Raw genomic sequence first — 14,980 nt, forward strand, 5'->3', positions numbered from 1 at the left:
AATTAAATATATTTCCATATGTGAGTTTTTACCACCTGGGGATAAAACACCCTGTTCTCGCTGGTAAATGAATATTGAGAGAGTGGAAAAAAAAAAGAACACTTGACTTTAATGGGATTTTGGATGAGTGGAAATGAGGACAAATTAGGTAGAACGTGTTTCTTTACTGACGTTGACATTTCAAAGAGGTTAAGATGTTTAGCCTTCAGGAAAGTAGTGTGTAATAACATGAATGTAAAATACAAAAGAAATGAGGTGAGCTATTGAAGCCCCCTTTTAAAAATTCTTTAGAAACGTATACACTTGCTAGCTGATAATAAAACGCTATTGTCCTGTTTTTCCCGGGTCTAAAATTTGCCACCTTGGGTGACTGTGAGTGAAATATGTGTTGCTGCGGGTGAGGTGGGGGCAATCTGTTAGCAATACAAGCTTTAAGTGCAGTTTTGCCACAGCCCTTTGGGCTTTCTGACCTCTGTCCCTTCTGGGGCACAGAGGGTGCAGAGACTGGCCCTGAATGTGTGTAACTGGTATCTGACAGAGCTGCACTAGGGATAAGGCTTAGTAGAAACGTAAATGTAGAAGTGTAGAATAACTTAGAGCCTTGGCCCTTGTTTCTGCTTCCCTTGCTGCACTTGAGAGAAGGCTTTTTACAGGGCCCCTGTCCTCCTGATGTGGCCAGAAGATCCAGCATAGGAACTTCTGTGGTGGGCATCTGCTGTTGTCTTGCTGTTGCAAATAGAAATGTTTGTTGCTGTCAGTGCAAATGAAAGAGGCAGAGGCACCTCATAGACAACGTACATGTTAAGAAGTGGTCCATCCTATGGAGACACCTTGAAAGCCCTTCCAGATGGGGTTAAGTGTCAGAGCTTCGTTCTCATGGACGTGAGCTCTGTTCAGGCTACTTTTCCCGAGCGTTACTCGGCGCAGTTCATAAAGTGTATCCTAGGATGCTCTTCACAGAAACTTTACAGCCAGTTTTATGTATGCTTTATGAAGCTATAACTAATATTATATCATTAGCATTACGGAGCAGAGAGTGGGTCTGTCCAATCTGAGAGGAGTTGCTTTTCATATATGAAATCAACAAAGGGCAACTGTTCTAAAACCATAAATTAGGATCTAATTGTGCACTGGTACTGAGCCCTTTCTCCCCCAAATCAATGGAATGATTGCTGTCAACCATAAATAATGGAAAAGCATAAATGTAGTGTTTTACTTTTAAAGACACTTGCGCTATTGTAGAATCAATTTTTCAGGCAATTTTATTTCTGTGCATATTTTAGTGAATTGTGATTAAAATAGCAATAGCAGAACTACTTGCAAACTTATTTCCAGTGAAAAGCAAGTTAATCTTGCCTAGAGAATGAGAGAGGTCATTGGCAAGAGAAAGGTTTTGGTTTTTTTTTGTTAAGCTTCTACAGCAACCATATTCTTATAAGCTATAGTGTTTATTCAGGAATGTGAATCAATTTTTCCTAGCACGGTAACATGCCAGTATTCGCTTCCCTGCCTTTTGTGAAGGACCATCTTTACTCTCAGTTCACACAGAGTAGGGCAGCAGACCCCGGACTTTCAGATATGCTCTTGCTGGAGTTCAGATGTTAAATCCAGCTGATCGTGGGTCAGAGGTTGCAGGGATCCAAAGAGTGAAATCAATGTCAGGTCGACATTTTTCACCTTTGATCACGGGGAGATGTTATCACTGAAGAATTTGTGCTGAAGAAAGTGCAGCTCCTTTATGAAGCCCTGCAGGAAAACTGCGGCTCTTGGCTTTTGTGTCTATATGGAGTAAGGGAGGTGACTCTCTGCTGGCCAGGATTTAAGTGGAGGAGTGGTTTGTTTTCTGCTGTCATAGTCGCAGCATCATGGGCGTTGCAGAGCTGCTCCCAATGCATCCATGCTCCAGGTGATTCTTCCCGCGTGCGACTGAACCGAGCAGGAGCGCTGCTCTCCCCGTCACGTGCAATTGTTTGTGATTTCATTTCCGCTCTCCTTCAGCCCAGCAGGTGACAAGAAAAATCAGTCTCTCTTGGCACACAACAAAGAAGCAGCAATTTCAGCTTAGTGCTTCCTGTCAACCTGGCAGTCAATCAGGTCTCATTTAAAGGAGAGCAGCTGGGTCAGCGCAGCAGCCTGGCAGAAAACACTTGGCAGCTTCTCCGCATACCTATCAGCAGATGCGGGGGATTCAGCAGCGTAAGCTTGACCTGCCTCGTCTGGCGTATAGCGTTGCCCTTTAGCAATTGGTTTTGCTTTCTCTAATTCAGCTGGATTTCTTTAAACAGGAAAGAATTTTAGCAGTGCTGCTTGACGTGACATTTTAACTATGTTTACAATCTGGAGTTGCAAGCGAGAGGCCATATGCTGGTTTCCTAGTAAGAGAAAAGTAACTTGATGTTTATATGGTAGCTCTTAGCGTTATTGATCTAGCGTGGGTTTTTTGTTCTGAAGACTTGTGCCTAAAAGACTTTAAGTTCATGCAGTGACAGCTACCGTCTATTCTATGGCAAACGAGGTTAACCCTGCTTGCTAAACCTATCAGCTGTAAATTTTGGGATGATAGTAGTAGCACATATTAGATTAATTGGGCTTTTTTCACCCTCAATAGCTTTGCCCCACTTTCTTTGAAAGTTTAATATCTTTCTTTTGAAGTAGTAGTTGCTTGTTCTTCATTTGCTTCAAGACTATGCAGTATGCTTTAGTTGGAAAGTGATAACGTGTAGTTGTATTCCCTACTAAGAAAACATCAATATGTTGCAGTATGAATAGTACACATTATGATAACTCTGCTGTTTTTTTATTATGAGATCTTTATTAAGAATTATCATCTCTAGCATATGAGCAAGAGCTGATAAAATTAACCTAATGGATTTGTATTAAAATAACTGATAGCTTTTAATTGGATATTATAATTTAAAGCACAGCTATTCAACCATTATGTAATACTTCAAGATATGTTGCAATTTGAAGGAATCTTTTTCTTGGTCTACTAATCTTGTTGATGGAAAAGCAATATATTATTACCATTTGGGGTCAAGGGCAAAAGTATTCAAATACTAAACACAGTAATAGTATTGTTTCACATAAGGTTAGAGGGTGGAGAGAGGTTTCATTTGAAATATATCCTGCCAGAAGAAATTCCCCAAGAATCGGTTTCCCTAGAGAAAATGTGATTTTACTATACTGAAGCAATAATTAATTAAATATTTATGTAAAAAGACTGGAATGCACTTTGGGGCTAATCCTCCTGTTCCCTGTCTTGCCACGTTAGCATAATCATGATGTTATGTGGCAACTATACCTTTTTTTTTTTTCAAATATACATAAATTAATGACATTTTATTGACCTACATTTAAAATCAAGCTGACGTTTTTGTTTTGGGTTCTGGCCATTGGAAGTAACTATATGGCACCTTGGTTCAAATTCTGTTGTGCACAATAGAAAATGTATTTTCGCATCTTCATCCCACTTCAGAATCGTAAGGCTTGGTATTCAAGTATAAAATTACAAATTTTTTTTGTATTCCAGATATCCCCCCTCCAGTTGCTTAAGAATAAACATTAAAGGGGGAAATTCAATCTTAATTGCGCAGGATGGAAATTACAATTTGGGCATATTTAATAGTTTTAGAAGAGCTGTTCTTCAGTATTGCATTTAGAACTCACAATTTTCCTTTATTCTTTTAACTTTCTCTGTAGAAAGTATTTTAGCAATTGTGTAGCTTGTACACCAACTTTATTCCTAGAGTATGTGCCAGCTTCACAGCTGTCTTCTCTTAATTCCAAAAAATCTCTTCTGAAATTAGCTTTTATCTTTGAATACTCAAACTAAAATTTGGCTGTCTCTTCTAACCATATATTCAGAATGAGGAAGTTTTGTTTCAATGAAATTATGTTTAAATATTCCCTTTTGATTAAATCATCGAGCAAAACGGTATTGTGCCATTTTGGAACACAAATGGTATAACTAAAAGACAGAGTGCATTTACTTTTTAACTTGTCTAATTTTTCTGAGCTAGTTGAAAATTGAGACCAATATAGATACATGTGTATTAATAGCCTCAAACTATAGCTCTCAGTTCCTGAAGACACAGAAGCCAAAATTACGCCAACTGGAATATTATATATACTAGCACACAATAAAGAGGAACTTATGCCTCATGATATATATTTGAGAGGTTTATTCCTTTGGCCTCTCTTGCGTTAATGGATTGCTTTGTTCTTTAGTGAAATATAAATGGTAAAATATAAGATTATGATCCCATATACTTAAGCAGCTGAATGCTTCAGTTGTTCAAGTCTGGCCTGATTATGATACGCGGTTTGAACTGACAGCAACACAGACAAAGCAAACACATACCAGTGCTAGCAAGCTGGTTCATACCATCGCTACGATTTGTTTATATATACATGACATTATAAATTTCAAACTTGAAGGGCTGGTAGTATACAAAGAGCCATAAATATATTATTTTTTCCATTACCAGGGCTAAATTAAAGAACCTGTAATGTTTGTAAGACAACATGATAGTATCTTTCTAATCTAACATTAAGGTAAAGAAGTTTTTCAGAGGTGTAAACTAAGCGTAGGACCCAACTTCCAAGCCAGGTTGGAGACGGTAGTCTAACTTCTTCTGTTTGTCTTTTTTTTTTTTTTTTTTCCTCTTAAATTCCCGTCAAATTTCATTTCTGGTTTAACATTTGGAACTGATTGTGCCAGGATTTAAATGACCTTAGTTCTAATGATCACATAAATTCTAATCCTGAAGAAAATACCGAATAACCTTGATGTTTACAGCGGTAGAAGTATGTACATGTAGCTGTAATCCTCCCTCCCCCCCTTAGAACTTTAAATTTTATTTCAGATTCCTCAATTGAAAATGTTGGTGTTCACAGAGTAAATGTTAGTCCCATGTGGGGAAAAAAAGCATGGAGCTGAGATATATGAAATAAAGCAATTATAATTTCACTTTGATTTAAAATGAGTTTTCTTCAAGGAACAGAAAAAAACAATCTATATGGTAATGAAAAATTCTAAAATGTCATTCAGAACCATATTCTATATTTGCCTTTATAAAAACTGATCATCAAAAGTATCTAAAATGTTTGCACATAAATTCTAATTAGCTCTACTAACAGCATTTTGGTAAATGAGTGTTTATGGAAGTACTTTCTGTAAAGCCACTATAAATCAATGTCCACATACTTGAAAACTGTGTATTTCCTAGGATGCTGAAGCCTGTGTTTTTCAAAGGAAAAACAATGGAGTCAGTACCAATGTTTAATGTAACGAATTTGTTTTCAGTATACCACTTTAAGTATTAATTTAAAAGCAAATCAAAAAAGCTTTGCCACACCACTGTCCTTCAAGGAATGCCCTACCTGCTTGGTTAGAAACAACTCTTCTTTGCATCAGCAGGCTGGAATAACTGTAAGGATCTTAGAACGAGGAAAGTTGAATTATACTTTGCTGATTATCTCAAAAATAATTTGCCAAATATAAGGTTTCAGAGAGAGATTTTGGCAACTGTAATCTTTGGTTTAAGGAACAGAGGAGATGGGAGAAATTTTACTATTGAAGAAGGATGGTGTGAAAACTCTGAAAAAATAATTTAGACCGCTTATGAACCCCGGTTGTGGCAGGGGCACGTCCTCTTTAATTTTATCCAGCGTCATGAAGCCAAAGGCAAAAATGTGTCTTTGGAGGAAGAAGAGTGAGCGAGTTCCTTAAAGTGAAGCTCACCGATAATACTTGATGTACTTGATACAAATTATTTGTGATGTCAAGTAAAATTGAATTATACAGTGGCAAAAAGTAACTCACCTTCTAATCAGTTTTCAGCAACAAGATTAATATATGAAACAAAGACAGCTCTTAATTTTTTGATGAATCATTTAGCAGTGTATGCTACCTGCCTGCCACTAATATCTGTGAAAATACCGTAGCTCATCCATCATAGGCATTAATTGCTACAGTCGGTAGCAGTGGAAGGGGAAATGGTATTTGGATTAATAGCCCGAGAAAACCTATTGAATTTCCCATTTTTGCACTTCATTTCCCCACCTTCTCAGTTGCGGTGGTACAGCTGAGGATCAGATGTTCTGGCTCTTTTGTATGAAGACAAGTAATGGGGATATGGAGAGGCATGAGAAGAGCAATTGGCCCACCAATAGGAGCAACGGGAGCATTTCCCAGGCATTGAAGCTGGTTTAAAAATGCACATTCACCCCGAAGCAGGGGCGAAGGAATGCTACTCTGGCCCTCCACAGAACAGGCGGTGGTGGATGGTGATGGTGTCACTGGGAAAAGGGGGACAGCAGCAAGAAGTTTCCTAGCCGGGACCGTGTGCTTCCCTCAAACAGAGCAATCATAAAACAGTAACTCAGAGCACTCTTCCCCTCTCTTGTTTATCTTCTTTTAGGTCATAAACTGTTTGCACAGTGGCCCATTTCTCTCTGTGATGAAATAATTACCATTTAGGTCTCACCAGTAGCGGTACGGTCAGCTGTGCAGGCTGGAGGGAAGGATGTCCCTCCACTGCCTTGCGGTGTCACCACCAGCCTAGTGGGAGATGACAGGCCAGGCAGGAGGCAGGTCCCTGGCCACAACATGGAGCTGCGGTGCTTCAGGCTTGTCCTTTTTAATGTGCTACCCTGTGGTTTCTTGCGTGCTTGTCCAAGTGTATCTTCATGTGTATGAATGACCTCAGTTTCCAAAGAGCCCATTCCTTGTTATCACTGGAATTGCTTATTCCATGGACAGTTACTGTCACTTTTGCACATGCAAAAAAGCCTCTGCTGCTGTTTCTGTGAAAGAGGTACCTACAGGAAATTTCAGATTAAATCTGTGAACCGTTCCCACCCTGATGACATTTAACAGTGCAAAATTAAATTAATCAGACTTTATAGCAAAAATAATATCTTGAGGGAAACCTAGAAGGCGCTGATTGTGTGGGTTAGCCCAGCGTCAAGACTGAGTTGTTGAGACCTTTGTGGTTTTTGAAATGACATTTCCTGTCAGCAAAAATTCTCTTGATGATGCGTGTCTCTTTAATGTGAAGAGTCGCTATTCATTTTTAATTGACATGTGGCAGCTCTTCCAAGGCTGTGCAAAGTTACCTTTGTGTGAAGATTTGACTGTATAATTGGATGATGGGGCTAGACTTTATTTTAAAGTAAATCAGAAGAATCACTTGTATACTAAACGTGGTATATAATTAATCATACGGTAGTATACAACCAATTGTAGTTAATGTGTTTTACAAATAAATACGCTTACTTTGTTTTTTCTTAGAGTAAAAAACCCCTAATATTCCTTCATCCCCTGATATTTCTTTTCCCCCTAATTGCTTGGTACAGAGCTGTGACATTTCCAGTGCATCTTTGATGATTGCATAGGTGGATCTGTTTCTCTTAGACCAAATGGATGCTCCCTGAAATTGATTCTTGACATTATTTATAGTTACTGTATATGAATATGTTAAACACATGTAAACTGATGCCTAAATTACATATTTAAGGAAATGTAGATAGACACTGACTACCAATGACATTTGAATATAAAATTTATTTATAAGTAGCGGTGCTCCTGGGGAGAGTGAAGTGATGGGTCAAGAGAGACTGAAAGGCTGGATTCTTCGTAGCCAGCACCTAAGAGGTGATGAGCGTGAGGGGGGTGCACTAATATTGCTAATGCACTGATATTTCTTTGTACCTTTCAACCCTTAGGGATCTGCCTTCCACAAAATTCAAATATATGCAGAGAATTTAGAAGCCTCTAGTTGAACGTACCAGTTTGTCTGCCGATGCAGTGCGTGGGATGAAAGCAAATGAGGGGCGTATTGGTGTTTAATGTTATGTACATTTGAAACTGGTTTTGTCTGTTTGGAACATTATTGGTAAAGGGCTATACGTTTACATGTGTAATTGGCTGAATTCCAAATTGCAGGCAGAATTTGCTTTGTCTTGCTTTAATTTGTGTGGTTTGGTTCTTCCCTCAGGTTTTCATGTGTTACAGGATGTAGGCAGAGACTGTGGCAGCTCACAATGAACACAAACAGAAACCGTTTTAATTTTTTCCTGTATATATCCACTGGGGATGAGATTTTTCTCCCATGGATGGGATAAAGCCATGGCAGTAATTTTATATATGTGAGCCCTCAAACTATGAATTATAAACCCTGTGCCAGGCAGCTTGCAAGAGGGAGTTTCTTTGGCAGTGACTATGTATAAATAGGTGTCTGAAGAGAATTTGTTCTCCTCTATAACTCATATTTTTATTTTGTTTTTTCTTTTGTATAACCTGGGAAACCTTCTCAGCTGGGGGGAAGGAGGGGATGTATAGCTAAAACCCAGCAACAAAAAAAAAGTGGCACCTTCTGCATTCAGATGTTCCCCTGCCGGACAGGTGCCGAGGGGGCTGCTCGGATGGGAGTCTGCTGGGGGCCGTGAGCAGGCACCGTGGGCAGGAGCTGGGGTGGGGGGTTTGTACCCCTCTGGCCTGGAAGCTGACCAAACTTCACGCTTGTACCATTGCCACCATGCTGGAGAGACTGTTTCGGAGCAACACCCCACAGTGTGTGCAGATAAAGTAGCTACAAAAATAGAAGTGTAGGCAGGCTAAGGAGACTTCGTGGCGCAGATCTGAGTCAGTTCAAAATCTGCCTTCTTCAGGGGTGGTTTTCTAGGAAAGGGTTTCCCGTTCCCCGAAACACCTCCTTGGTGCGTCTCCTTCCTCGCTCTCGTACGCGGACATTGAGAGGCACCTGATTAGGAAACCGAGACAAAATACCATTGACATGCTAAATGTGGTTCCTCCGGGTCTCCTGTGACTAGAGGTGTGCTCTGAGCAAGCCGAGACTGGTCCCTGCCGCGCGATGATCTCCCGCTGGTACTTTGACGTGGCTGAAGGAAAGTGCGCGCCCTTCTTTTACGGCGGCTGCGGCGGGAACCGGAACAACTTTGACTCGGAGGAGTACTGCATGGCGGTCTGTGGCAGCGTCAGTAAGTGCCCCTCCACGCCTGCCTCCCACCCTCCCACTGCTCGGGAGCGGGACTGGGCTCACACTAACCCCCGACCGCGGTCTGTCCAACGCCTCCGCTAGATCCTCTCTAGCCTCTTGCTAACCCGGCATGGTGGTGGGTGACTTCTTGGTGCTGTAGGTGGGGGTCTGCAAGTAGGTAGCTAAAAGCCTAACACTTCCTTAGACGAGGCCTCCGCGCTCACCTTCTCTTAATTATTCTGTCCAAGCGTACTGACGTTTTGCGTGTCTGTGTGTGCATGTACAGTGCATGTGCAGGGAAACACACAAACTTTAGGGAAGCCTCAGGTAAGTTTAAAAATAGCTCATAGTTTGTTTGTACAGTCTATTTTCATGTGTTATTTCTGACCTTTTTAAATCAAAGCAATATAAGCTTCATTATAATACCAGAATATTTATTTCCAGCCTCAGAAGAACCAATTTCTTTTTGTTTGTTTTTAGTGTGATTGAATACTTTGTGTGTGTGTTTGCAATGAAAAGGGGAGAAATGACATTTGATTTCTAGGTTTCCCTGAGGGCCGTGATGCACATGGATGTGAATCACCTCATATTTTGTTTAACACAGCGTTTATTTTAATGATCATTTGCCATGAAGAAAGAGTGTTCACACTGTGATTTTGGTTTGAGAAGGATGGCTTTCTCCATCACAGGGTAATGGATCATCAGACGCTGGGTTTTTATCAGCTGTGTTATGGTTGAGGAGCCTCTGGTACCCTCCCCTCCCATCTGCCTTGCCTGCACATACTCTCAGGAGAGTATTGGCTGCCATTTACATCTGAAACGTTAAAGAGTGAGCATGTATCTCACTGTCTGCCTGCTTACAGGGCAAGGAGGAGCAGAACAGAAGCAGCACATTAGAACTGCTTTTAGTAAAAATATTTTCCAAACCGCACCTCAGAATATTTGAAATAGCTAGAAGGCTTAAAAATGCCCACTAACACAGGCATCAAGGTGTGCTATGTGTGTCATGGAGCAGAGGAGCTGACCTGTATTTTATTGGAGCAGGAGCAAGAGCAGCCGTGGAGGCAGCGTTGCTGCTCTGGTGCTCCAGCTGCATTTCATCACAGCATCTTTTAGAACTGTTCATGGCAAAGCTCCGTGGAGGGATGTGGAGAAAGGCTACACAAGGCTGGTGAGGAGGACACCTCATGGACAGCAGTCAGCTTCTGCAACAAGACAGAAGATGTAGTGAAGAGAGAGAAGAGCTATGCAGTAGATTGGAAGGAGGTCTATAATATATTTGCTCAAGGAATGACATTTGGAACCATTAAGTTTCTGTGTTAGGTAAGACGTTTATAGAGATGCAAAACATGGTTTGTCTCTGATTGCGTGCCCTATGACAGGCAAGAAAAACTGGGACTATGTAACAAGTTAAATTAGGACATTAGTAGAAAAAAAAGAGAATTTTAAAAGAAGAAACATTTACGCAACGAAAAATGCAGGGTGTATGATCTTGATGAACAGTTGATACTGTAGACATAGAAGGAGGAAAGAAAATTAAACTTGAAGGTAGCTGGCTCATGCAGGTTTGAGGCACAGAAAAAAACACTCTGCAGTGAGAGAGATGTCGAACAATAACCCTAGAAAAGCCACTTAAGCTTTTCTCAATTTAGTTTCAAGTAGCTGAGATGGGGCTGTGTTTATGCTTTAGTGTTATGGCCAACAGAGAATTTGTAAAGGGTGATTACCCTTTTCAGTCGCACATTGGGTGAGTATCATGCTTAAGCGGTGATTGGATCCCAGACAAGATGATGGCTGTCAAAACTAACAGTGGAAAATAGCTGAGAAACTGATCCTTTTGCTACTTTGCATCTGGAAGTAATCCCAGTCAGCAAGGGAAGAACAGTGGGACTGAACAGGATTCACCTGCACAGAGCTTTGGATACTTCAGTCGTTTGCCTTGGTCTATAAGAAGCAAATGAAAGTCACCTGCCTCTGGTAGTACACCTCTTGTGACAGTACCTGTTCCTTTCCCCAGAAGTTTTAAAAAAAGGGTGGTGTGGACTTCATCCTTACGCTTCATGTCCAACAAGGTAGGATTGAATGAAAAATAGCGATTGGCTTTTTGTGCTGTGCCATTTTATTTTTAAGGTCAGTAGAAGAGTTTCTAAAAGCCACATACACTGGTTCTTGTTGGAAAAAGTGATCCTTTTCACATACCTGGTAGGGATTAAGAATTATTACTGCCTTTGTCGGTATTACTAAAAAATCTAGAATATTTCTGTGAACGCTGGACAACAGCATAAATGAGGTCTTGTAGTAGGTCTTTACTCTTGCAAGATTGCAGTTTTGTTAAAGGTCCAGATTTACAGGTTTGTTTTGGCTCCTGCCCTTCAAGTTGAGCCACATGGATGCATTTCTTTCTCCGTCCAAATTCTGCAGTGGGACTGTGCAGGCTCAGCCATCTCCTGACATTGTGCATCTTGCATGCAGAGCTGTAGTTACTCACACAGCACTTCAAATGTGAGAGTTTCATTTCTGGCTTTCCTGGTGCTGCAAAATTATTACAGAGGGGGAAGGGTGTTGCTGACTAAAAGAGCAGGCACATCACCAAACAGACTTCATGAGAACTATTCTTAAAGAGTAAAACTTGTAGGGATGAGGCTCTGACTTGTCACATTGATAATGCAGTGGCGTTACCTTTCATACGCAGGTTGGAGGTGAAATGTGTAGCACCAACTGCTTGTAATAGCAAGCCAGCAGAGTTTACTGTATTACACTTCCCAACAACTAGTGATCTTTCTGCAGGAAATCTTCTGCTACAAGGGGTGACCTCGGCCATGATCTTAAAAAAAGAATATTATAGGTTGAATGCAACTTGGAAATTAGATTGTCGTCCTTCTTCAAACTTACCTCTTGGCAGCAGAAGTTGCTCAGTCTGTGCTCGTGCTGTTTGGGAGGATAAATGATCTTCTCTTCCAAGACTGGCATTCCTTACACAGCATGTGAAATCAGAAACAAGTCTAAATTTGCTATATAGCATATCCATTAGGATATTCAGGCGAGCCCAGGTGATTCCTTTTTATCATGTGGAATTTGGTGGTTTGGTTTTTCTCTTCAACAAAACAATGCCAAGAGCATTGCCATTAGTGTTCTTTTCATAGGTATCTTGGTTTACTTTGGAATTTCCGATTTTGGATAATTTTGTCTTTAAGGAAAATGGAGTTATGTTGAGTACTTGAACTGCATGGCTTCATTTGCACAACTGGCAATGAGGAAAAATAGAGCAGGTCTTGTCTTTCAAAGTAGCTCTCACAGAGGATTTCTTCCTGATCTTCTTAAGCAGTTTCTCTGATGTTTGAGTCTATAGGGTACACTTTCCAAGCTACTTTAGATATCCTTTTGTGTTCCATGCTCTGATCTACACAATTCTTATTTCTGTTCCTAAAATACTTTTTCCTCTGGTTTTGTCTGCTGTTTCAGTATTGCCGTACTGCTTCTCCTTATTCTTCATCATTTTGCTGAGTTGAAATGATCATGAAAATTATTAGAAGTGCTGAATACCGTACGTTTCAGCACCTAAGTGAGATCTTGTCTTTGGAACTGATCCAGCGTTGCCGAAAGAGGATTTTTATGTGCCTATAGCAAGCTTTGGATCAGGCAAATGCCACCACCACTCCAGTCCTCCTATGAAATGAAAGAAGAAAAGCAGTGGAGAAGAGTTCCCATCTAGGCCACCCCTTTTCTGTCCTGCTTGGGTTTGTTTTTTCCTCTCTGGGACCTTTAACTTAATCTTTCTGTTTGATCTTTGCCCATCTGTGTCTCTCCGTATTAATGCTTATTTATTTATTCCATTCCATTATTTATTCCTTTTCTCTTCAATGGTCACATTTTTGTTGCTCCCTCGTGTCCTGTAAAAACCCAGTGAGCCTCTCTTAGACAGGACACAAGACAGACGCTAAAAACACATCTTTCCTTTGTCTAGTTGTAGTCTGTTGTGCAGGATAAACTAGACTGACTTTGCAGAGAGGAATATGAAACAGTGGATAGTGATTTGGTTTCTCTTGTATAGTGGGCAAAGGATGAAAGGGTGGGATGTGAGTTTATTTTCCTCGTAACATGTTGAAATTGAACTGAAACCTGAGGATGTTCTGTTGTCACAAGGACTCATATGCTATAAATACTGAAAGCATGAATACTAATATCCTGAATATATTGTCTACAGAAAAAAAAAATAAAAATCATGTTTTATTCTGCTTCCTTGCTGAAGTCCTTTCACCTTGATCTGAAAAGGTGGGTCTCTCCTGTCATGCAGAGCCTTAGACTTTCTCTGCTATCAGTGAATTTGACTGATGCTCTGAGGTCTTACAAAAATGATTTGTCTGTTGAGTAGGAGCTACTACTGTCACATTTTTTCATTCATCACCCACCTGCACAGGAACTGATATATAATTGCCCTAGAAGTAGAAAGCTTTGAGGATCTCGATACCAATTCCTTCAGCCTGCCAGACCACATGCTTTCTCTCAATTGTTTTTTAATAAGGATGTTCAATACTGTCTGCAGGTTCTATTCAGTATAAGGCCTCAAACTTCTACTGCGTGACTGGCCATAATGGCTCCTTTGAAGTTATTAGGATCTATCGGGCAGTTAATTCAGATTTAATGACCTCAGAATGGACAAGAATAAGCAGAAGATGATAAATTGCTGTTATCGAAGGAATGATTTCAGTCTTGTCATACAAAAAATCTATTGTATGATTTTTTCACTTGTCTCTTAATTGTAGCTTGTTAAACATCCTTAAAGCTATAGGAAACATATTTTTTAATAAGTGCTATTTTGAAATTATGTTAACGTTTATGTCTTAACTTGGGGACGAAAGGAGCTTCAGAGCTGGACAAATTTGTTTTCTTAAACGTGCTTCATTTGTCAGCTGTTGCACAGGAGACAGCTCTCCCAGCAGCTCCTGCAGCCACAGTGTGGTGTGTTCAGAGCACAGTGGAATTTGTGCCGCCGTGTTTTCATTTGTTCTGCATCTAAAGCGAGAGTGAACTGTACTCTGGTGGCACAGTCAGATTCTGAAAACTTTGACATATCGTTAAAATTACCTTTTGTGAAATAGGGGGTTTTGTCATTGCGCTGAATTCCTATGGCTAACGTCAGAGGGAAGCAACAGAGTTCAGTGTTGTCAGTTCCCTCCTGCCTTGCATAAACCCTGAAACGTAGTAATGAGTTGAAATGTCAACACGCATTGTTTTATTTTTGATCATTTTAGTGCACGATCACAGATTTGGGGTGAATTTAGGTAGAATAGTATTTATTCTCTAGGCTAAATTTTGTAAACTTAGAAACTTGCTAAAACTCTTGGTGATTTTTAAGGGACAGATACTTTATTTTAATTTCAAATGGAAGATAAGAAAAGAGACACTCTAAAAGCTAGAATTTCATAGTATACATGGAATTTTACATACTCTTGAACATAGACAAGACTAAGACTAATATGTGGGATCCACTCTTACTGCTTTTCATATAGGCTAGCTTCAGCTTGCCTACGTTTTAGTATCAGTCTGTCCCTGATAATTGATGAACTCGGTCTTATCGTGTTCCCAATTCATGCTCTTAAGTGAGGGAAAAATTCCCGACCTCTGGCATTTTGCAGTGTCCAGTTGAATTTCTCTTCGGAGGTACTGCAAATAACAATCCATACCTTTTAACAGCAAAGGCTTATAAGATGATACTCCTGTTGTCAGGAATTTCCTTTATCCATTCGTTACTTGTTTGGGATCTTGCAATCTCCCTAGTTAGCGGGAAGTAATATGTTTTCACGGCTAAACTTGACATGCCAACCTCCAGAGCGTGTCTAAGGCGTTAAAGAGCTGCAGTGCATTCCTGTAAGCAAAATGGTAAAATATACACAATTTTTAATTGGGTAGCACATTTTAATCCTTTGTCCTGTTTACTGAGTGATTGCTCGTTTTATCTGTACAGCTTCAGAGGCTGC

General features: G+C 40.2%; 1 protein-coding gene across 4 annotated transcripts in view; it reads left to right on the forward strand.

Moving 5' to 3' along the window:
• The window catches only part of APP (amyloid beta precursor protein), a 223,086-nt gene that overhangs the window by 127,131 nt on the left and 80,975 nt on the right, over positions 1-14,980 (forward strand). For 2 of the 4 annotated variants that reach the window (XM_063347215.1, XM_063347206.1), the window contains exon 7: positions 8,836-9,003. The exons of the other annotated variants lie outside the window; for them this stretch is intronic. In XM_063347215.1, coding sequence (XP_063203285.1) covers positions 8,836-9,003 — 168 coding nt within the window. The remainder of the gene's footprint in view (positions 1-8,835; positions 9,004-14,980) is intronic. 4 annotated transcript variants of the gene reach the window in all.

This window comes from Chroicocephalus ridibundus, chromosome 1 (genome assembly GCF_963924245.1).
Source record: "Chroicocephalus ridibundus chromosome 1, bChrRid1.1, whole genome shotgun sequence".
Classification (NCBI taxonomy): Eukaryota; Metazoa; Chordata; class Aves; order Charadriiformes; family Laridae; genus Chroicocephalus; species Chroicocephalus ridibundus.